The sequence below is a fragment of the Glycine max genome, chromosome 7 (genome assembly GCF_000004515.6).
Source record: "Glycine max cultivar Williams 82 chromosome 7, Glycine_max_v4.0, whole genome shotgun sequence".
Classification (NCBI taxonomy): domain Eukaryota; kingdom Viridiplantae; phylum Streptophyta; class Magnoliopsida; order Fabales; family Fabaceae; genus Glycine; species Glycine max.
This window is the reverse complement of record NC_038243.2, coordinates 44,478,046-44,500,372: the sequence shown is the minus strand read 5'-3', so window position 1 is coordinate 44,500,372 and position 22,327 is coordinate 44,478,046. Positions and strand designations below refer to the sequence as shown.

The window sequence follows — 22,327 nt, the reverse complement described above, 5'->3', positions numbered from 1 at the left end:
GCATTTGCACATTCCATTTGTTTTTGAAAGACGGAAATATCAACACAGTTTCCAAGCATACTGGAAGAGTTGATGGCCCATCTTCCAAGATAAAGGCAGAAAGGCAACACAATAACCAAGTTACTTCCTTTCCCATCTACATCTTCAAGATTTGACTTCTATTCTAGATGGTCAACGAGATTGGTGCTGCAGAATGCTCCAATTTCTGAGAAGCAGCATCTGGTATCAGCTTTTCTTGTTATTGACGCCACCTCCTAAGTTCACTTTCAATTGCCACTTTTGCAGAATCTGCCATCTCTGCACTCCACAAAGCCGTCTCCTCTGCAGCCTTTGTTTCCTCAATTGCCTTCAGATTAGTTTCCACCTTTCTGTCCACTTCATTCTTTCTTGCATAGATTTCCTGCAGCTCTGCCATCACAATTGCTTCTTTCTTTTCAACCAAATCCTCACACTCCTTGGCCTTTGCTCTCAGTGCCTCAAACTCTTCATTTGACATCTTGATCTTGCCATTGAATTTTGAGTACGGGACTCTACCCACTTCAGACAAAATCTTGATCTCCTTAACGGCTCTTTGTTCTGCTGCTTTTGCCTCTTCAGCCTCCACCAGAACGAGCTCAAGCTTTTCCTCTGCTTCTTTAGCCACAGCCCTTGATTTTTCAGCTTCTTGCTTCAGCTCTTGAGCTTTTCTCCTCATCTCTTCTGCTTCTTTTCTTGCACCTTCAGTTTCCAATTGTAACTTCCAAATCTTCACACTCTGCACATAGAAGATATTTGCTTCTAAGTCATCGACAGTGCCTGGCTTAGGCCTTGCATCTCTCATGCTCCCTTGCAGTTTACTAGTGAGGTTAGCAGCAAGAGCTTCTGCTGCATGTTCCTTCTCCTTCACTTCATCTTGCTCCTTCTTAACTTGCTTCAATTCTGTCCTAAGAGAAAACACCAGTTTCTTAAGGGAGTTCTTTTCTTCAGCAACCTCCTCAAGTGTCTTTGTGGCTTCTTTAAGCTCTGAAGTTAGAAGCCTCACAGAATCCATCTTAGAAGCATGCAGCTTCTTAATTTTCTCTTGAAGAGCCTCAATCTCAGCACTTGTTTGAGCAAGTTTGACGTCTAGACTTTGCATGAGTTCAGAGTCGTATTCATTCTTTAAGGACTCCAAGTTTCTCTGTGCTTCTTGCTTGGCCGTTTTGTAATAACCAACAAGTTGGGCTTCATTTTCTTCTTGGGATTGTTCAGAGGCAAGTTTCAATTGTTCAATTGATGCTTTCATGGTTGCAATTTCATTTGAGAGTTCACCAATCCTTTCTGAGTTTAATTTTGCTGAATACTGAGCCTCTCCTGCTGCTTGGAGTGCTGCCAGCTTTGCCTCCAAAACTGCATCAAAATCCTGCCTTATTTTGGTGAGTTGTTGCTTGGAGGAATCTAGTTCAGTTATAGTTGTGGTGTACGCTTTTCTTGCATGATCTAGTTCTTTTCTCCAAACTTCATATCCCACGGTTTTTAGGGATAGTGTCTTTTCAAATCGCTTGCTCTGGTTCCTCACCAATTCAGCTGCTTTCATTGCAGATTGCTTGCATTCTCTCACGTTAGCCAGCTTGCTTGTCAAATTCTGAAGGATCTCCTTGGCATTCTCAAGCTCAGAAAGTGCTTTGGTTTTGATGGCCTCAGCATTATTTACCTGTTTCTTTATCTTGTTTAATTCCTTTTGGGCCAAGATAAGCTGCGTCTCCTTTTCATATACATTCTGCAAATTATGAAGGAAAAACATGAAAATCATTTTTAACGACAAACATGCAAAAATGTCTCAGCTGAATTTTATTAACTTCATCGTAAATTAAAATCTCGGTTATGTATCATGTGGAAATTGACCAGGAACCATAGATATGTGGTGGTATCGGACCGTGCTATAATTTATCCTGTCTCCTAATCCTAGGATATATTTTTTTAGAAAAAAAATGGAAATGTAATATTTAATGCATACCTCTGATGATCTTCTCTTGACAGAAAATCTGTCTCTAGTGATGGCTACTTCCCCAAATAAACTAACAGCAGCTTTGACTGATTGGAATGGCGCCCTTGTGTCTATCTCTCCAACCTCTCCCCTTGGAGAATTCAACTTTTTGAGGCCATTCATTTTCTTTGCTCTAAATTGGAAAAATGGTCTGCAAAATTAATTGCAAAGAGATCGAATTCTATGAATTAAGCTGCTGCAAGACAACTCTTGATATTGGTAAATGAAACTGCAAAATATTTAAACTTTCTAATGTTGCCAGCTCTGATATTAATGATTGTATTGTACGACATTATAAAGCATAATTTTTTCCTTCTTCAAAAGTTGAATAGCACATGTCATTGGCACCAATGAAGGGTACATGTTAAACTCAATGAAAATGATGGTAATATTTTAAGTTACAATAACGGAGAGCAATGTTCTTACGTGAAAGAAACAAAGATGAAGCCTGAAGAATCTGTCTTTCACTTGATCAGGTCGAATCAATTTCCAAAGCAAAGGTGTTGGAACTCAAAAGAACCCTGATGAAAGCATAGGTTCCTTGAGTCCAACTTTTGACATTAGAAAGTTCAGGGCCCTTTGAAAAGAACATCCCAGATTTTGGTTGGTTAAATGTGCTGGGATGTAGAATTAGTTATTCTATTTTAGCTCAAGGGACAGAGAGGTTTGTGCTGGGGCTGACAGTACATACCAACCAAACAGGGTGGTCAAATACAAAAAGACCTTTTATTGTGCGTAATTGTGTAAGCATTGGGGTATATGCGGAAAAGAAGGGTCTGTTACGTGCAACTCAATCCATGATGTTTAGATGTTGGCTAATTGCTGTCTCATTATCTAACATTATGAGGATGATAATACAATATGATCGTTAGGACTATGATCTATGGTAAATCTTGTAGATCTTATCTGTGTTGTTAAGGACAGCACAAACATAGCTAATATGGTTTATTCTCCAAACTCCAATTGTTACTAATAACTAATCCTTATAAAAATACAATAAAAAAATATTTATAAAAGGCTAAAACATAATTTCACTCGGAGCTCATTTTTTTTTTTGTTTTAATTTGGTCTCCCAAGTTTAAAAAATTTCACTTTTATTCTTTAAAGTTTCTTGTTAGACCAAAATGATTCTTTAGTTAATTTTTTGTATTAATGATGTTCATTTTGATAAACACAAATGCCTATCTAATTTGACATCTCTTAAGGTTTGTCACGTGTTATCAAGTTAAGTAAATTAGTTTTATAAACTAATAGAAGAATCAACTTAGTCTAACAAAACCTTTTTAAACTTTAGAGACTAAATTGAAACAAAAAATTTAAATAAGAGACAAAAACCATATTTAGTCTTAATAAAAATATCCTTGTCAAAAAGAACCTAAATATAATTATAAATATATTTAAGCGTTTAGGTGAAATACTAATAAATAAAGATATGCTGAAAAAATAATTAATATTTTTATTTTTTTAAGAATAACAAGTATTTTTAGATGAAGTAAAAATATTTATACTTGAATGTGAGTATTTTTTATTTTGTTTTACTTTTACCTTTTATTCTTGTAGCACGTTACCTTACTATTAGTCAGCACTTATTTTTTTATAAGCACTTATTATTAATTTTTAAAACATTGGGATTTTCTTTGACGTTAAAGTTTCTAACAGTAAATTTCCCTTTACAATGAGATTGTAAATTCTTAAATTTCAACATTAATCCGTTTCAAATTTTTTATATTAACTTTTTGGTCTCAAATCTTAATTTTATCTACTTTAATTTTTTATTTATTATTTCCCTCCTAAATCTAAGCTTCTTATATTTTTTACTTAAATTTTAAAATATCTGTACAATACATAAAGTACGCACTAATAAAGTGACCTAATTGTTAATTATGGTGCATCATCAAGGAGCACCCTTACGCACTATTAAATGTCAACATATTTTGTTTTAGCTAGGATTGATAGGTTAATTAATTAATTTAATAACATAAAAAACAGGTTGACAAATTAGCTTACTTAGTTTTTTAAGTAAAACGATGGGTTAAGCATGTGAATTCATATATTAACTGCCTACGTGTACTCTTTTTTTAAATAAAGTGACCTAATTCATATATTAACCATACAATTACACCAACAAACTCAAAAAAAATATAAAGACTAAATGATGATTTTATGTCTTAATCTTATTTTTTTCATTCAGTTTAGTCATTCATTTTATAAAAAAATTATTTTAACCTTTTATTTTATTTAAAAGATTCAAAATTAAAGGATTGACTTTGACATATCATATGATTTAAAAGATTTAAAATAATACTTTAACTATTTAAATATATTTAAAATTATTCTTTATCTGAGTATTATTCGAAAGACAAAATTAAATATATTTAAATGATTGAAAGATCATTTTAAATCTTTTAAATAAAAAATAAGATAACAAAGTAAAATTTTTGAAAGATAAATGACTATTTTAAATCTTTTAAATAAAATAAAAAGACCAAAATAAAATAATTAAAGATAAAGGACCATTTTTTAGCAAAATAAATAAGATAAACACCAAAATGATCATTTAACCAAATATAAAAGTAGAGAGGCACAGCAGCAAACAGTTTCAATATGTGGAGCCTTACTAAAACCATTTCTTCCTTTGACCAAACTTATTAGTTATTACATGTTTTTCTTTTTGTTGTCATTGTAGAGTACCACTAATTTTGTTAATGACTAATCTTTATAGAGAAATCTGGTAAACAATCTTTAGTGAGATATCTCTTCTCAATTACATTTTTTTCATTCACAGTACTCAAACTCAAGACTTTGCTTAAGAGGGTTGAATCTAGTATCACTCATACTTTGCTGGTAACTATACTTATTAAATGTTTTGTCCTTTAAAAAAAGAGAAAAAAATAAAAGTACAAGTGTTGCAAAGTAGTATGATCTTTGTCATAATAAAGAACGTCCCACGGCAACCGGCCTGCAAAATGCGAAAACCTCAATAATTTTGGGGGTTGGAAAAACAGGAAGCAGCAGGAAAAAGAAAGGACATTTTTTTTTTCTAAAACTATAAAAATTCAGGTTTCCAACCTGTCAAGTGAGTTCGATTTTAGGTATCTAATTGACAGTTTATATACAAAAGTCTGTAAGAAAAGAGTGTAAAGATATCCACGAATATACATTAATGTAAACAAAGCATACTTCATGAGCCAACTACTGTTAAATGTTATTGTTACAAGAATAAAGATTATACAGTCATATCGTACTGATCACATTTACATTATGACTACTATTCTTCAAGATAACAAGCAATAGCCTACAGGGGACAATGAATTTCAACTATTGGGAGACATTATGTCTAAACTACATTTAGGTATATTCACTAGAATGAGCAAAATTAATTACTTCAAGAATAAAAATTAATTAATTCTTGAATTAGTTTAGGTATATTCGTCGGCATCCTCCAAACTAATTCATTGGCAACAATAATTAATTAATTACAACTTTCTAAGCTACAAGGAAATAAGTAGACACCCGAGAATATGGACCTGGTCTCATATTGTTCAAGCAGGATTAACTACACTGTAAACTATTATAACTGAACAATGGCTGACAAAATTAAAAAGGCTTACATGAGCTCAAGAACAAGAGCAGATGCTCCTCCTCCCCCGTTGCAGATGGCAGCAACACCATACTTCCCTCTCTTCTGTCTCAATACCTGTAATACAACTTGGCTGAGATATCCACAGATCACAAAAATCTGGAAAGTGTAGCAATCAAGCCAGGATTATAAAATGTAATGGATAACAGCTGCATGGCATACTGAATACTAACTGGAGAAGTATAAGAATTTGTGTGCCAAGGGTGAAAGAAAATGATATACAAAGTAACCAAGGTCACAAGTTACCCCTAATAATGTGACTAAGATGCGAGCTCCACTGCAACCCAAGGGATGCCCCAATGACACAGCTCCACCATACACGTTAACTTTTTCCTGCATTTGATAGGAAGTACATGAATTATCTATTATTGGGCCACTATACCATGGCAGAATGGAGGAACCAAAATGCTGAAGCAGCTAGAACAGCCAAAAAAATGAGCATATTCACTTAAACACTCACAGGATTAAGAGCAAGAAGCTTCTGATTTGCAAGAGCTACAACCTGCACAGAAGAAGTTGGAATACCATTGGCATATTCACTAGAATGAGCAAAATATGTGCTTTATTCCTTACTGAAAAAGCTTCATTTATTTCATAATAATCAATTTGAGAAGCATCAAGACCAGCATTTGATATAGCTTTTGGTATTGCAAGGGAAGGAGCAGTTGTAAATAATTCAGGCGCCTGCAAAACACTGCTGCTTTAGCTCTAAATGCTAATAATATTAATCAAGACCAAAACATGTTAACATTAACTTGTCAAAGCACCTTAGCTGCATCCCCATATCCTTTTATCTTTGCAATTACATGCAATCCAAGCTCACGTGCCTTCTCTTCACTCACTAGCACTAATGCAGCAGCACCATCACTAGTCAAGCCAATAAACCAATCCATTATCAGCAGAACGGCATGCAGTTTAGAACCATAAGTATTGGAAGGCATGAGTATTAATTTATTAGCAAACTACTTGCAATGACACAAGAGACAACCCCCACAGAATTCACATGGGCATCAAGGAATACATGTGTTACTATATGTATACCACGCATGCAAAGACACATATGAGGAGAGACAAAGAGAAGGAAGGACCTTATGCTAGAAGCATTGCCAGCAGTCACAGAACCCCCAACCTCTTTAAAGCTTGGTCTAAGCTTCCTTAACTTTGCAGCATCAAACTGGATACATGAACACAAAAAGTATTAAACAAAATGTAGGAGTTTCCACTATATTTCAAATCAAGCAAGTAAACTTCATATAGGATTTCAGTTGAAGGCTTCTAAAGTTATGAACTTACAAAATGACAAAAGTATATCATACACAAATATTAACAAATAAACATCCCCTTGCTTCTAATAAGACAACAAAAGAAATACAAAAGCTCAAATATACAAAACTGGATTCAATTTGGTGACAAATTTCTGTAGTTGTATAAGTAAAAGATAAAAAAAAATGATAGCAGAACCTTTAAAAAAAATAAATTATTTCTAGGTAATTCTGGTCCATATACTATTCACATACACTGGTCCTGTCACACACACACACACACAGAATAACAATGTAAACCTAAAATCTATTAGTATGCACTACAGACTAGACGGTCCATACAGATTAAATAATATAATTGCAAATTAATCTATTTACCTTCCCCAGACCTTCATCTTTATCAACAATTGTGGAAGCCCTCCCTCTTCCAGTGGAAACTTCAACCTGCATGTACAAAAAGTGTTAATTGAAAATCAAATCAACATCACTGCATAAGTTATCAACGTTTTGATATAGGCAGGAATCATAATCACACCGGAACTATCTCCCAAGCAAAATGACCAGCATTTTGAGCAGATATTCCTCTCTCAAAGCTTCGAATGGCATAAGAATCCTGAAAAACGACATACATTGCAGAGCAGAACAAAATTATGAATCCTAGATTCAACTAATGTTTAAAAGGAGTCAAAAAGAAAACATTCATTGGGCTTGGGTCCACCGTGTTGCCCAAAAAAATGTTTGAGAAGGAGGAATAATTCCATGGGACAAGAAGGTACAATTGTCCGATCAAGATTAGGAAATATATCAGCACAACAATGCTCCTGTTTTCAAATATCTAAAACAGGATAGTGGTGGGAAGGAACATGGCCCCCTCCACTACATTGACAGGCTGCCAGATGTGATGTTGAATTAAGGTAATCGAAGCAATTTAAGGACAGTGAAACAGTGAACAGGAATGAAATGTATTACAAAGTTTAACAGGCTGTTCACCGAGGAACACTACCTGCTCATCTCTTGTTATGACATGCTGATCTGCACATAGTTCGGCACAAGCACCCATGCCAAAGTTATTATAGACATCCCAAAGGCCATCTTTGACCATACCATCAATGATGGTATCGTGTCCATATCGAGATCCTTTCCTGTTTTAGACAGAATATATACAGAATATGGTGATACTCAACATCAACAACTAACCAAAAAAAATGTAATGATAGTGGGATTTCATCCAATGTTTAAGCACTTATATCTACAATTGGGTGGCATAGATAATTTACTGAAACACCACAAGAAACAGGATTTCATCATGGCAGCTAAAATAAATTCTCCCTACTACCCGCAGCAGATTTTGTCAGATTTCAAAAAACATCTTTTATTAGAAAACACAAGTAGTAAGTATCAACAATTCATGAAAGAAAAGCGAACCTGGCCTCTGCAAGGTACTTAGGTGCATTAGACATGCTTTCCATACCACCAGCCACAACAACATCATTGAGACCAAATTGTATGGTGAGTGCTGCAAGCATGGTAGCTGCAATGACAAGGACCCTTCCAATTAAAATTCATATATTTAAGTGGGAATAGTGGAATACCCTTCCAAATCAACAAGAAAAACAGCATACCTTTCATCCCTGATGCACAGACCTTGTTAATAGTAGTGCAGATTACAGATGTAGGAATTCCTGCACCTAATGCAGCCTGTCTGGCAGGAGCCTGCCCTAAATTGGCACTAAGAACATTCCCAAAAAACACCTCTTGCACAAGCGATGGATCAACATTTGCTCTCTCGAGAGCACCTGCAGAGGAGCAAGAATTTGCATAAACATTTGCTGACTGATCCTTTTAAGAAAGAAAAAGGGAAACAGAAAAATAGCTTAGTAATAGTGATTTACTCTTAATAGCAATTGAGCCTAACTCTGTGGCAGAAAGAGATGATAGGGTGCCAAGTAAACCACCTATTGGCGTCCGCGCAACACCAACAATACAAACATCTGCACCCAAGAAGCACAAATAGAGATTATGTATTCTTATCAATTATGCATCCACTCCACCAAAGGAGGTCCATTATTTTCACACCACAGAATACATAAGAAAATCATCATCAAGCTAAGGACGTAAAAAGAAGCATGCGAGTTGTGATTTGAAGAGAAGGCAAGGCATGATGATTGAATAAAAGTTGTTATGAAAGGAAATACCTCGGGATTTTGCAGAAGTAGACATGGATGGATGGGGAGCGTACGTCAGAAATGAGGAAAGACGGCCTTTTAATCTGAAAGCAACAGAAAGAAAATGATATGAAAAATGATGATGCAGTTTGTTTATATGACAACAAAAGGAGGATCAAAAACCCAACTCACCCACAGTAACAGAGCAATCCGGATGTGATGTTAATGTTAGTTTAGTTTAGAGAGACAGAAGAAGCAGCTAAAGAGAAGAGAAGAGAAATCAAAGACAACGTTTTTGATTGGTATGGTATAATGTTAAGGGAGGGAGGGACCCACTTGCCCATCTTCTTCACCTTGTCTTTTGCATGCCATGCAATGCGTCTTCCTAATCCTAATCACTTCCGAATGTAATGTACCTATCTTTCGGGATTTGGACGGACAAGTTCTTTTCTTTAGTCCAAATGTCAAACAAGTCTCCACTCCTATTTTTCTTACAATTAACTCTTATAATGAAGTTCTTTTCTACACATAAAGCTTTAATTAAAAAAATATTCAGTGCCATTTAAATTAACCACGTATTGTTCTTTGGAAATGGATAATGTGTTTGGATTAATTCACTTTGAATAAAATAAAATTTTGAATATAAATCAGTGCCCTTACGACAGTTAAAGAATTAAAAAAATATTGAAATATTCAAATTTACCTTAGTCATAACTTTTTTACACTCTCCTATAATATTCAAAATAAACATTTTCTTTTTTTAATTTATTAATCAATACTCCCAAGATATAGGATAATAATAACCTAAAAATAATTACTAAAAGTGATGCTTCAACTCATTAATAATTATAATAACTGTGATCTTTGTTTAATTTTTAAAAATAATTATAAAAATTGAATAGCTAACATAATAAAAAGTAAAAAGTATTATCAATAAAACTAAGTAATAAATTACAATCTTTTTGAAAAAAAAAATTGTTTAAAGAAAGCAATGTGATCAGAGTACAGCATAAGAATTTAGTTTTATATGGCATCTTCTAAATATAGTTCATTTTGGGTTTGAGAAAATATTTATTATTGGAGTATTATTATCCTATAAGAATTTAGTAATTACAATCATTTTGAAAAATAATAACCTAAAAATAATTACAATCTTTTTGAAAAAAAATAATTTGTTTAAAGAAAGCAATGTGATCAGAGAGTATAGCATAAGAATTTAGTTTTATATGGCATCTTCTAAATTACCTTAGTCACAATTTTTATATTTTACAATAATTTAACTTATTATTTTAAATTGACTACTTATTTTATTCATCTTGTTTCTTTCTTCTTCTTCTTTTTTTACACAGAGAATATTAGTCTTGTTCCTTTGGGTTTGAGAAAAGTGACAAAATAAGCTTAAAAAGTTGGAGCTGGATTATTTATTTTTTTGTCGTAACTACTGGTATTACCATTCAGAATCAGAGCCCAAAGGCAAATAAGAAACGTGAGATTTTTGGAATTTTCTTCATACACTATACATATTTCTTTTACATCCAACAATTTTTTAAAAATTTCAAAGTTTAATATCCTCTTCTATGTTGTTTTTTTTTTCTTCATACATCATCCCCGTATCCTTTTAGTTGAACTCCTTTTATCTTGTGACTGGTTTGATCGAGATGAACTGTTGCTCTGGTCATTTGGAGTACATAATTGTCATCGTGATGAATGTTACGATGTAACCATGGAGGAGGTAAGTTTTTTTGTTTGTAAATTGAATTTGTGTTATAATAAGCATACGATTAACAGTTCGTATGAATTATACAGATTGTTGATTCATATAAGTTATACGAATTGTCTGTCAATTCATATAATCTAAATATTTTTTAAAATTTAAAAAAAAAAATTTAAATGTTTTTTTTTATAAATTTAGTTATACTTTTTATAATATTTATGTAAATATTATTACATTAACTAGTTTATGCAAGTGTATAAAATATGAAAATTTAGATATAAATTTTCATATATATGCTTATCAATTTCAATGTAATATATTAGTATACACGGTAAAAAAATAATAAAATTCTGTAATAATATATGTTAAAAAACATATTTATTGATATATAGACATACTTATCCAGTGTAGAAGATTTTAAAATAAATTTCTAACATTAATTTTTAAAAAATAAATAGATTTTTTTATAAATAATTAGAATTATGTATGGTGTCTTTAGGGGTTATTAGTTTGTCATTGAATTTTTGTAATGTTTTGTTAAAATAGATGAAGATGAGTGGATATATGATAACATAATGTTTAAAGAAGTTAATATGAATGAAGACAATGAAGAACAACCTGGTGTGTTTGAAATTAATTAAAATCCCATGAGAGACCAACTTCAACTCAGTACATCCTTGCACATAATTAAAATTAATTGGTTCAAATAAAATGACAAATAATTATTCAAATATGATATAATTAAACAAATAACTACATCTCTTGCCCAAACTTTAGATGTCACATGATGTGTAATGGGGTTTGTCTGAAAAATCATTTGTATCAGCACCTACATCATCCATAATTGGCTTATGAGACTGTGCATGAATCTCGTCAGATCCACATGATCAACATCCTCAACAACAGCTACAACTGCTCATTGTCTACGTCATTGTCTACGTACAGATGCTGTTGGCCTTCGCCGTTGAGAGACTTCTTTCCCATCACCAACAACCTGTCTACTTAAGGCTCTTCCTAAAACTCTACCTAAAGTCCAACACAATCCTCTGATTCTAAACATAATCTACAAATTTGTACATTAATATCAAGTCGTCATTCAAATAATAGTTGACTTTCATATTTCAAAACAAATTTTTTTCATTCTATTACTCAAAAACTAACTAACAAATTAACTAAAAAAACCTTCTAAAACCATATTGTATTATTAAATGTAATATATTTTAACAAATGTAATAAAAAAAATTAAAGTAACATTAAATGATTAATCTAGCAAACTAAAATACATCATCATAATCAAACTACAATTTTATTTTAAATATTTTATAAATTACAATTTAATTATTCATAAATAAACATTTAATTAAACTAAATTTTATAGTTGAAAACACTAATTCTAGCAAACTAAAATATATGATCAAAATCAAAGTATTTTTTTTTTATTTCTAATAAATGACTACTTTATTATTTTATAAATAATTATTTTAATACTTTTAAATATTTATAAATGAATGAAGATATTAATTTTTATATTTTTTAACTTTGAAACAATATTTGTATAAATATTTAATACCATTAAATATTTAATATTTATACAAATATATTAATAATGAAAGAATGCAAGTTAATTATGATGGAGGGGAGAAACGGACTTGCGACACAGCAAGGAGAGGAAGGAGGCGACAATGATGTCAGGTGTTGTGGAGAGGGAAAGGAAGCGTTAGTGACATGAGTGATTGCTGTGAGGAGGGATAGTGTATTTGATTTTTAACTAAAGGATAATTTAGTCTTTTCACTACACTTGTTGAGTATAGAAGAAGTTATGTTGGGTGCTAGAAGAAAATTTGACATTTTTTTATTCTTATTTCTAATCAATAAAATTCCAAGTTTAAAATGTCAAATCTTAAAAACAAAAAAGTGGACGCTTGTGTTAGACTGTTAGCCTATTTGACCCGTAACCTATACATTAATTAGTCTCCTAACATAGTCTAGTCGAGAACTGTTTCGGCCTACATTGGAAAGTTGGATTGATCTTATTGCCACAAAAACACCCGTATCTTACAAGCCTAATAACAGTGGCCCCAAAAGATACGACTTTCATGAAAATTTACATTTGTATTTCATTGAGTACAAATCACCAAATTAATTCTGAATTCTGAAATCTCAAATGAGTGTTAATTGCTAAAATAAAAGGCTTGTTTTATTAATTTGTGATGATGTGATACAAGGGAAGACAAACACAACACAACTTAGAAGAAGCCATGAATCAAAAGCATTTTCATTTGAATATACAGCTTCAAGTGGCTTTGAGATCTAGCTCACCACCAACTAATTAACTACAAAATTAGATTTGGTATCTATGACTATGAGGAGTTCAACAGCAAAATATTATGAAATCAAAGAAAGGATAAGGGCACTATTTTGGAGAAGCAGCAGAAGTGATCAACTTGATGGTCAGTTGTAGCTCCCCAGACTCGACCCCACGAAGCCTTAGCCAAACATTTTGTAGCACTTCGCCATTAACACAATTGATGCTACTTTCACGGGCAAGACAATTTTCACTATCCGGTGTCACCTTCCTCAATGTAGTCTCACCAGAGGACACCTTTAAAATATCTCTTAATCTGGCTGCAGAGATTAATGGCTGAAGGTTCAGGTAACTATTTCCCATCTTGTCATCAGCCTTCCAAAGATCTTTATCAAATACTTCCTATCCAAAAACCAACTTAGTTACAACCTAATTAAACTCAGCATTTCAAATATTTCGCCACAAAAATAATCAATACATTATAATAAAATGCATGTAAATTGTCTGGGAGGAAGATACCAGTAAACTAGTTAGTAATGTAGTAATGGTTATCTTTGGCTGCAAACTGAAACTCACAAAGTTTTCAGCTAGCCAAAGATACAAGTGGTGAGTTAATTACTACACCTTATTGTTTACTATTTTACTTATTAGATCATCATATTGATACTTAGAAGAAAATATGTTGAGGTCTGACCTGTTAACTAACAAGTACTAAAATTCTCAATCTCGAGCTCATTTTTTTTTTTTTCAAAACGTCAACAAATAAAAGTGTATATTTACAAATGCAAATAAATAAGAGGAAACTCACCAAATTGAGAACTCCCAAAGGTTCTGTCAGAGTGAAATTCAGCTCTTCATTCCATACAGGATTCAGGCAACAACGAATGACCCTGGTCTTTGCTGTCTGATATACATGATAATGAATAATTTCAACGTTCTAATGTTTAAAAACGATACATAGAGTTGATATAAAAAGACACAAGGCAAAACTGAAATGTGAATCCAAGTTAATTACCTGATTCCCCAGCTTGACAACAACATAAGGGTCACTGCTCTTGAAATCCCGGATCACTAATCTTTTCCCTTGCACAACAATGACTTTTAGTATCTTAAGCTGTTCATCCATTGTTCTCGGATGTTGAAGAAGCACAAAATCAAATGAACAAAGGGAAATGAATGGTAGGAGCAAGCGCCAAGTGAAGTGATGATCTTTGGAAATTAAAAAGGGTTATTTAGGATATAGATAACAATCAAAAGGAAATTAAGCAGAGACAATAACAAATAACAAACAACTAAGTGATCTGTTGCTGTTAAATGTTCATCTGACTCGGCAATCAAATTTAATGCCAATGGAATTTCCTGGTCCACCGACTACTGCAGGTAAAAATTACAAAAACAACAGGTGGCGGTCTCTCATTTGTTCGTCGCAGGATTGACCGTTGACCAGACTAAAAAAAATCCAAATCAGCGTGTGCTTGCTGACTCTGACAACGCTCTCTGTTCCTCTTTCATTTTACTTTTTTACAACATTCAAATCACGTGGCACACACACGTCATTTCTTATTGCTTTTTACCATTCAACTCATTAATAAAAAAACTATAATTATGAACGAAGTTTACAACTATTTGAATTTTCGGTCAATGAATCTATATACTATATATAATTAAAAAGAAGGCCAATGAAATTTCTATTATGTTGATACCTGAAAGTTTGACACGTGTAACAAAGTTGGAATTTTAAAAAATTTGAAATAATTTTTTTAGATTGACACTTGTTTTGCTTTTTGCTCACAAAATTATTTTATCTTTTCATTTCTCTCTCTACTCCTCCCATGGAGTCTATGGAAAGTTCCTGAGCCTTCTTGAACAACCCGGTCCTCCCCTTCGAGAACATGACTTGTCTGCTGTTGGCATTGTTGATTCTTTTGATCTCGATCTTCCCTCGACCCATTGGCTTAATTTCTCGCTCTCTCAGAGCACAAACATGCCCAACTGAACGAGAAATTAGAGCTGGTGTTTTGGGAGGAGTAGCAATTCGACGGTTGAAGATGCGAAGGAAGGCACCACACTAAGTAAGGTTGCGAGAATGGAAAGCGTTTTACCTCAAATGACCAGAGAGGTTGGCTGGAAACAGCAACTTTGCATGGCTCCGCGTTCTTGGTGCATTTAGAGACTATTTCCTTTTTGCCCCATTTTGGATTTTCATCTGCACCCGCAGGTCCCACATGGTTTTGGCTGCCTCTTATATGTTACAAATGAGAGGCTTACATGGCATTTCAAGGCATGTATAGAATAGGCTTAGAAACCTTATACCCAGAACTCTGATACTTCAAGATTCCACTTTGCTATTGTATGTTTGATTTCTTTGGGTTCCTTAAAAAAAGGATGCACTTTGGGAAGTGGTTCATCTTTTGTAGATATTAAGAAATCAAAATTTAGTTGCTTATATTTTTGGTACGCCTAGGAATGTGCTTATGCTCTTATGACAGGCATACATTCATTATAATTTTTTATGGACATTACCGTTTGTGATGTAAATTTTATGAGTAATTTGTGAATGCATACTTCCTTTTTTCATAATTTTATTGATAATTTTGTTATGTGGTTTTTGTTGATTTTTGTCAACAAGAAAATCCCGAGAGATTTGACTGAGGCGTGGTTATCAGGAGCGGGATTATCCATAGTGGCAGCTTTGGTTATGATGTTTTTACTTGGAATGGTCAGTAGATGAAAGCATGAAACCTCCATTTTGTTTGTGACTTATGAATTCTGAACATAATATGTGTATAAGTGTATTGTAAATTGATATTAGGTCCTCATACTCTTATATGTTAAATTCTCCTTTCGGATTCGCATTTCTCTTTCTCCACCGCAACACACCCACCTTCAGGTATTTTCTTCTTTCTTTTCTTTTTCTTTTAAATGTTATTTTTGTTGTTCATTTGCGATTTGTAAATCAAATCAACTAGCTTTAGTGCATTACTCACGATTATCATTGTTCTCGGAACTCTGCACTTGCATACACACACATTTGTTGTTTGTGCTTAACTTAACATGAGGACTTCTTGTGACAAATACTGATACCAACTTTCTTTTTCTGTGTTGCAGGATTTTGGTGGTTGTTTTGACAGTATTTGAGAGAGTTGGTGATACTTTTATATCATGGTAGAGGATTCTATCTTGCATGTATTCAGAGAATGTTATACTTAGATATGCTTATTAACAAAAAAAATGTTTTTTTAAAATAGGAAAATGGACTTTAGGATATTGTCATGATGCAATTTAATGAGCGTGAAATTGGAGGGTATTTGGTCTTCAATTGTAGGAAGTTTCTTGAATGTTACTTATGTTATGTTGTTTGGAGTAACCGTTTTTTTTTAATGTCAGGGATACAAAATGATAGGATCTTTTCTGACCTGGGCCCTTGTGTATGTATTTTTGTTTGTTGTTCCAAATTTTCAGTTTTTTTATATGAATGGTTTGCATTTTAATATTTGAAATTTAATGATTTTATTTAGCATTTGGTGTAATGGCAGCATGGTTTTTGGCTATGCTTATCCAGCTTATGAATGCTATAAAGTAGTTGAAAAAGAATAAGCCGGAAGCGATTATAAAACAACTGACGGCACTGGAGTATGTTCTCACTTTTTTTTACTTGCTTTAGTGAACTTTTCCCTTCAAAGATTTAATGCAATTCTCACACACACCCTATACATACTAGAAAATTGAGAAGAGATACAAGTGACCTAAGTTGACGAGGCCAAAAATCATCATAAGAACAAAATAAAACTTCCACAGTGATATCCCATTAATTTGATGATATGAACTCTATTCATAGGGCTTATTAGAGATGTGATTAACAATTAATAAACATTTTTAACAACATAACTAAATAACACATTTCGTAACTAATACAACTAACACTTGATTAATATCCTGATTTTTTTCTTTTTCAGGTTCGTGATTACATTCATGTTCTTGATTTAGCAGATGGGCATATTGTTGTGTTGCGTAAACTAGATGATCCTAAAATAGGTATTTATTCCAAATTAATTATTTTCTTCTAATAATTTACTGTATTCTTTTGGTAAACTCTATGGCATTAGCAAATATTGTGAATGTGAATTGAATGATTAATTTCTATAAAAGTTTAGACTAATTGTGGGAATACATGGGCTGCTTATTGCTGATATCTTCTTTTGTTTGGCGTGTTGAAGATTATTTTGATGTGATGATTAATGACACTGCTCTTGCTTTGTAATTTGTTAAAGTGTGCTATCATAGTAATTCAATCTAGCTAATTTTTTTTATTGTAATTTCATGTCTGAGCAATCTGGTTAGTGGAACCTGTGGTCTTAGAGAGTCAGGTTTTTTTTCCCTAATTCAATATTTCATTTTAATTTTGTTGTAAGGTGATTTTTGAGGTATGAAATTTTTTTCCCTGTGATAACTTATTGACGGTGTGCTTGCTAGATTCTCACTATGAACTATATCAATTTAAAGTCAAAACCTGTAATCTAGGAAAGCATTTTGTTTTGTGTTACTGACATCTTTTGAATTTATATAAATGTAGTATTTTTAATTGTTAAAAAGTTTAAACTAATTGTGGGAATACGTGGGATGATCATTGCTGATATCTTCTTTCGTTTGGTGTGTTGAAGATTATTTTGATGCGATGATTAATGACACTACTCTTGCTTTATAATTTGTTAAAGTGTGCTATCATAGTAATTTAATCTAGCTAATTTGTTGATTTTAATTTCAGGCCTAAGCAATCTGGTTGGTAGAACCTGCAGAATTTTTAATATCAATTATACCAAACGCCACCATTCCAACGCTTTATTTTGTCACATCTTTGTGTCAGTGTTGCAAATAACATGAATTCGCTTGGACAGATTTTCCCTTAGAGAACGCGTATGAGCTATTAGGAGTGTCCGAGACCAACTCCTTTGACGAGATTAAAGCGTCATTCCGCAAATTGGCCAAAGAGACTCACCAGGACCTAGCTGAGTCAATGAATGATTCCACTGCATCTCGACAATTTGTAAAAATTCTGGCAGACTATGAGGTTTGTGCAAATCTGGTTCTAGAAGATTTATCTTCACATTGATGTTGGGTGGAGCTATTAGTGATATTGCCATAATTTATCTTATTATTATAGACAGGTTCATATAATTTGTTTTGTCATTTCAAACTTAATGTGATTGGAGTGGATATTAGTGATATTGCCATAATTTATCTTATTATTATAGACAGGTTCATATAATTTGTTTTGTCATTTCAAACTTAATGTGATTGGAGTGGATAATATAATTTCCATCTCGACCAAATACAAAAAAAAAAAATTAGGTGATGGCTTAATTATGTTACTTATTTTATATCCTATAATCTCATGCCATAATTATAAGTAAATGATGGCAATGTCTGCCACCCTTTTCCGTGGACATGCAGGCAGAGTTACTCCACAGAGTGGCAATCATATTCCTCCAAGCCATTTAAGTTTCTTTGCTTAATAAAAAGTTGTGCAAACAACACTTATCGTGTCCTATCCTATAATGTTGTCTATCTTAATCTAATTGAGTTCTTCGTTTTGATCAATTTCTTCTTTTGATTGTTCTACCTAAAATCAAGTAAGAAGTACCTGTGAAAAAATTATCCAAAATAGTCACTTTCAAAACATACGCTTACCTTCATGAGGTCATTGAACTGATTAGAGACAATAACCTTCAGATGTTATCAAACTGTTGCTTAGAAGGAGAGCTTACAAATGATGATGGGACTAAATTAATGTGTCTACCCTAAGGGTGTTTGCACTCTGAACCACGAGAGTGTCCTAATTCGAAGTTACTGCTCTAATACCTCTCTAGAAGGATTCTGAGGTTAGACGGACTTAATACTTTTAACTGAAGATAACCTATAGCCGAATGCTTGAAGAGTTGTACATAAATAATTGAGCTTTTACTGATTTTTCTTGCTTTCTTTGTTCAATTTCATTATAAATAAGTTCATATACAATGATAGCATATAGTTTATATGCAAGGATAACATATGCAAGAATGATTTATTGTAAGTAGGTCATACATTTTGGTGACAAATTCATCCTTGAAGAACCAATTGAGAGGTATAGTTAATTGATATTAGCGTTTGTTTTTAGTTCTTTTCATTGACCAGTAGATCCAAATTATGTACTATTAACAAGCTCTATCAACAGACAGAAATTGGTTATTGTTATGTTTCAGGACATTTTGCAATGTCTTGGTTGCTTTAAGTAAAAAAATAATTTAAATGTCATGTGAGCAGAAGTTCAAATTCCAAATTGAAGGATTTTTTACTAGATTTTTTATTTGACACTGGTAGTAGCCATTTTTGGTTGATCCAAAGAGTCTTCAACAGTTTGTTCGGATTAATGATGTGAAGAATCATTCCTTTGTTTTGCATGTTTACCTTATGAAAGTAGATAGATTGACATTTGTATATTTGACAGTAAAGTGGAAGGGAAAGAAAAGGATATGAAAAGGGATTATTGAAATTAGCATTTAATGTATTTTTTCATTAATTTAATTTTTATATGTTGTTGATAAAGTTTGATGTTCATATAAATAAGGGTGGCTGAAATTTGCGCTAAAGTAGGAATTTCAAAGTGCAAGCATCGTAGCTTGTTGGTCTAAGTTTACAATTTGGAGTGAATAAGGGTGGCTGAAATTTTCAACTTTTCATTTTGACCCAATTACAAATTATTGTTTCACACTCACCATTGTTTTGCATCCAAAATTTTTTATTGTGTTTGGATTCTGATAATTTCTCATTCTACCACGTATAACAAAACTTTCAAATCAATTATTTTAAACAATAACAAATTTTTCACTTTAACTCAACATCATTTGGTTAAATTTAAAAACAAAATGTTGGATATATTGAAGACTATTTTTTTCATATTCTCTCTATTCCTTTATTTAATTTTATATAGATATAGATATTTTCTTTTGCTATATATTTTAGTAATACTGATTAATTTTTAAAAGTCTTAAATATATTTTTAAAAATATTTGTTAATTATTTTTAAAAATTCCTTCAAAAAATATTTTGCTTTTATTAGTCATTCAAATTTTTAAAAAGTTATTTTTGGTATATATATATATATATATATATATATATATATATATATATATATATATATGAGTAGTAAATATATAAAAAAAGTATATAAATATATAGAAAAGTAGCCTAACAAAACCATCATTTTAAACATATAAAAACTATAGGCAATTAAATGATTGAAACAAATATTTTATATTATTGACACCTGACTTCACCAAGGGGTCAAATGAGAGTTTTGATAATAAAAAAATATCGTTCACCTTTTATTTTTTATTTTTTATTTGTATTTCTAAACAAAACAAGTATTGAGAATGGTATGGTACGGTAATGTTGTATGAGTTTGTTTAACTAAAGTTTTTCTGTTACTATCATTCTTTTCTCTTCTTCTTCCATAGTCATGACATGCTCCTCTCTCTATTCTCGCTTTGCACTCTCCACTCCACACGATCTTTTTCCTTACAAACACTTTAGATCCTATCAACTTTTTCGTTTTTCAAATATATTGAATAAAAATTATGCTTATTTTAAAAATATATATATAATAATAGATACATCGCTTTTCATAATATAAAATTTTTCATATGAAAGTTTATTTAAAAGTTTAATTTCTATAAAAAAAATTATATCATTAATCAATCATGATTTTTTTCCAACATAACTTATAAAACTTAATAATTTTTTTCAATATACTTACTACAAAAATTAATAAATTTATCATATATGATAATTTTGTGATTAAATAATAATATAATTTATACACATATTATTCATTTATTAAATTATAGTTATAGAGAGTAAAACTAATTAAAATTTATAGGCCATTTTCATTCACATCAAAATAATACATAGATTAATAAACTCAAACAATACACACTTGCTCTCTGCCTGTGCATCATCCTGTGATAACTTTTTAACAATGTAATTACTAGATTTGTCACTATGAACTATATCAATTTTAAGTCAAAATCTATAATCTAGGAAAACATTCTGTTTTGCGCTACCGAGATCTTTTGAATTTATCTAAGTTTAGTATTTTAAATTGTGAAAGACTTTAAACTAATTGTGGGTTTTGTATAATTGTTTTCATTTTAAATCATTTAGTTACACTATTTTGGTGTTTTTTTTATTCAAAACAAGGGTAATTAGGTAAACAATTTTTTATACATGGAATGGTCATTGCTGATATCTTTTTCCAGGGAATAAATATTAGTTTATTATATATATAAGATTTACATGGTGGGTTTTTTGTTTAAATGTATACTCTCTTAGTTTTACTGTGGTATCTGTACTTGGAGAATAGGGTACCTATTGTTGAACTTCACAATTTATGTGTCAAGCTATTCTTACTTTTATACGATACTGTAGTAAGTCGTATATCTTATAGGTAGGTGTTTAGTGATTGAATGCAATATATATATATATATATATATCCGCGTAAAATGTATCTGCATAGGAGTGCTGGGTCAAAGGAGTATCTGCATATCCGCGTAAAATGTATTTTTACTATTCATCTATTTTCATTTTCATTGTTCTTTCATTCACGTTGTATCATTAATCTTTTTAAATGTTTCCTTGCAAGACATCATTGAAATACCATCATTTTACCACCGGCAATGAGCACCAAACTATCTAGAATTTGTCCACTTCAAATACAACAGATAAAATTGATATATAAGTACATACCCACATGTTTAGTGGCATTATTTTCTTCAGTTATGACAACTGAGCAGCAAACAGGTAAAAGCATAGAACCAAAGAATGTGACGGTCCTTAACGCTAGCATTGGCAATAAATCTATTGTTCAACCTTAGTATCATTTTTGTCTGATTTCAACCATGGAGATTAAATTTTGTTTTACTACAGGCATTACGATAAAGTTTGGGAGATGATCATTAGAGGACAAAAAGATTTTGACACATATTAAATTTGGTTATATTTTATTTAATTTACCGTCAATATTTTGTAGTTTCAAGCACAATATTATTATAAATATTATGTTTCTTTGTTGTTTTATACTATATTTCATTTTATTCCTATCATGCAATAAAAAATTTTAATGATTGCTGAATAAAAAACCAAGTAACCCGTGCGTACGCACGGGTTATAAACTAGAACTCGACTTGAAAAGAAACGTGTAC

At 31.8% G+C, this 22,327-nt stretch overlaps 3 protein-coding genes and 1 long non-coding RNA gene across 8 annotated transcripts; 1 reads left to right on the top strand and 3 right to left on the bottom strand.

Annotated features, from left to right (window-relative positions):
- Positions 1–58: 58 nt before the first annotated feature.
- Positions 59–2,278, bottom strand: LOC100805288 (WEB family protein At1g12150). The gene is given in 2 exon segments (XM_014778277.3): positions 59–1,738; positions 1,976–2,278. Coding segments are annotated over 2 exon segments (1,728 nt in total). The 5' UTR covers positions 2,129–2,278; the 3' UTR covers positions 59–163.
- A 2,424-nt stretch (positions 2,279–4,702) lies between these two features.
- LOC100500596 (probable acetyl-CoA acetyltransferase, cytosolic 2) lies at positions 4,703–9,459 on the bottom strand. The gene is made up of 15 exons (XM_006584043.3): positions 9,265–9,459; positions 9,103–9,176; positions 8,800–8,898; positions 8,530–8,703; positions 8,333–8,438; positions 7,911–8,049; positions 7,443–7,520; positions 7,286–7,351; positions 6,734–6,819; positions 6,413–6,512; positions 6,219–6,329; positions 6,106–6,147; positions 5,892–5,978; positions 5,617–5,702; positions 4,703–4,964 (listed from the first exon to the last, which is right to left on the bottom strand). The coding sequence occupies exons 2-15, from the start codon at positions 9,125–9,127 to the stop codon at positions 4,934–4,936; spliced, it is 1,230 nt and encodes a 409-aa protein (XP_006584106.1). The 5' UTR covers positions 9,128–9,176; positions 9,265–9,459; the 3' UTR covers positions 4,703–4,933.
- A 3,506-nt stretch (positions 9,460–12,965) lies between these two features.
- Positions 12,966–14,413, bottom strand: LOC100798217 (protein C2-DOMAIN ABA-RELATED 11). Its single transcript, XM_003529630.4, has 3 exons — positions 14,107–14,413; positions 13,900–13,995; positions 12,966–13,493 (listed from the first exon to the last, which is right to left on the bottom strand). The coding sequence occupies exons 1-3, from the start codon at positions 14,215–14,217 to the stop codon at positions 13,200–13,202; spliced, it is 501 nt and encodes a 166-aa protein (XP_003529678.1). The 5' UTR covers positions 14,218–14,413; the 3' UTR covers positions 12,966–13,199.
- Positions 14,414–14,863: 450 nt separating this feature from the next.
- LOC102667272 (uncharacterized) lies at positions 14,864–19,513 on the top strand. Of its 5 annotated transcripts, none has more exons than XR_001389296.3 (7): positions 14,864–15,810; positions 15,904–15,981; positions 16,200–16,256; positions 16,479–16,519; positions 16,654–16,724; positions 17,048–17,126; positions 17,857–19,513. It is a non-coding gene; the product is annotated as an uncharacterized lncRNA (long non-coding RNA). The 5 variants fall into 5 exon arrangements; XR_001389292.3 differs by having other exon boundaries at positions 16,628–16,724; XR_001389291.3 differs by having other exon boundaries at positions 16,610–16,724.
- Positions 19,514–22,327: the final 2,814 nt, after the last annotated feature.

Coding starts and splice junctions, on each gene's coding strand:
- LOC100500596 (XM_006584043.3), bottom strand. CDS start 9,127: ATGTCTACTTCTGCAAAATCCCGAG. Junction 8,050..8,332: donor AAGTACCTTGCAGAGGCCAG/GTTCGCTTTTCT, acceptor TGTCTAAAACAG/GAAAGGATCTCGATATGGAC. Junction 5,703..5,891: donor TCTTAGTCACATTATTAGGG/GTAACTTGTGAC, acceptor GTTGTATTACAG/GTATTGAGACAGAAGAGAGG.
- LOC100798217 (XM_003529630.4), bottom strand. CDS start 14,217: ATGGATGAACAGCTTAAGATACTAAAAGTCATTGTTGTGCAAGGGAAA. Junction 13,996..14,106: donor TTGTCAAGCTGGGGAATCAG/GTAATTAACTTG, acceptor CATGTATATCAG/ACAGCAAAGACCAGGGTCAT. Junction 13,494..13,899: donor CTTTGGGAGTTCTCAATTTG/GTGAGTTTCCTC, acceptor GTTTTTGGATAG/GAAGTATTTGATAAAGATCT.